Raw genomic sequence first — 1400 nt, forward strand, 5'->3', positions numbered from 1 at the left:
TCGTTGTACGAAATAGCTAATATCTTAAACATTGGAGGCGAACCGATCTTTGACGACAGCATCGCCAAGATTGAGACTCACACATACAACCCGTACGCCAACACAACGTTTGAGCACAACGATGAGATACGAATACCTATACAACATAACCTATACCATAACAAGCACCTACAAAAATTTTGTTTCTTCCTTAACTTTTGTGTACCGCTCAATATGCTGTTGGGTTTTTGCGAAGATTACAGGCGTATAGTAATCAACGCTCGTCACGAACTCATTCTTATACGCGCGCGCAGTGATAATAATTGCATCGTTGGAGATTCCACGCTGGAACCGGTGGTCGAATTATTAAAGATACAGTGGCGAATTCCTCACGTCATACTGAATGATACGAATAAACTATCGTTGTTGCGAATTTTGGAAAGCGGGCAATACCTAAGCATGAGTTTTCGTTCGTGGGACCTGTACGAGTACCCTTTGTTGCAAAGTACGACAAAACATTCGTGGACCGTTAAAACTGCGATTCAGCTGGAGAAACCGCGATACGTCATTTTTGCACTGCAGACTGGTCGAAAGAATATCATGTCTGAAGATGCAAGCAACTTCGATGCATGTAAATTGACCAACGTGAAACTTTATCTAAACTCTGACTTTTATCCATACGATGACTTGAATCTTGATTTTGATAGAAACAGATATGTTATTCTTTTTGATACAACTGTTACGAAACGCTTTGCAACACGGACAACTTTTTGTTACATGGGCCGTTTGTAGTCATCGATTGCTCGCAACAGAACGAACCAATCAAGAGCGCCATCGTAGATGTGCGAATAGAATTTGATTGCAAAGAAAAGGACTGCGAGCAAATACTACCGCATACTGTCTTATTTTGCATGATCGCGTCATCGAATACTGTCCATTGTCCAACGTTGTGCGCAAAATCACATAAACTGCAGCATCAGCAATATTTGTAATATGTAAGAGATGGACACCTCGCATTGTGGCGTAGTTTCAAAGATATCGTCACGATGGTACCAACGTTTGTTGACATACAAGGGTTCACCGACAGAACCAGGTTTATCGTAAAGGAAGTGGCGGTGTTGAGAAAAGGAATCGTTCTCACCCATTACATTTTCAAAAGCCGGTATCCATGGATCAATTTCGTGCTTCTTGGGTGACGGCAAATCATCATGGACTGTCGCGGGAAGATGGTTTCGTTCCATACAGTATGGCGAAACGATTGATTACAACGGCAATAGTCGATGACGACGGTGCATGGCCTATCGCATATGTCAAGGGAAGCCAAAAACGTGACTGGTTGAAAAATCTTGATGTTACTAATACCATGCGATGCATAAACCATGTAACGAATTGCGCTTTATAAAATGTATTTAAATTATACA

The 1400-nt window shown here is 41.5% G+C and overlaps 1 protein-coding gene across 1 annotated transcript; it reads left to right on the forward strand.

Annotated features, from left to right (window-relative positions):
• The first annotated feature begins 213 nt into the window (after window positions 1-213).
• LOC128877473 (uncharacterized) lies at window positions 214-771 on the forward strand. Its single transcript, XM_054124797.1, has one exon. The coding sequence runs from the start codon at window positions 214-216 to the stop codon at window positions 769-771; it is 558 nt and encodes a 185-aa protein (XP_053980772.1).
• The last annotated feature ends 629 nt before the right edge of the window (window positions 772-1400 follow it).

The sequence above is a fragment of the Hylaeus volcanicus genome, chromosome 5 (genome assembly GCF_026283585.1).
Source record: "Hylaeus volcanicus isolate JK05 chromosome 5, UHH_iyHylVolc1.0_haploid, whole genome shotgun sequence".
Lineage (NCBI taxonomy): Eukaryota > Metazoa > Arthropoda > Insecta > Hymenoptera > Colletidae > Hylaeus > Hylaeus volcanicus.

Bases quoted from the DNA above. Each gene is read 5' to 3' on its own strand.
- LOC128877473 (XM_054124797.1), top strand. From the start codon at position 214: ATGCTGTTGGGTTTTTGCGAAGATTACAGGCGTATAGTAATCAACGCT.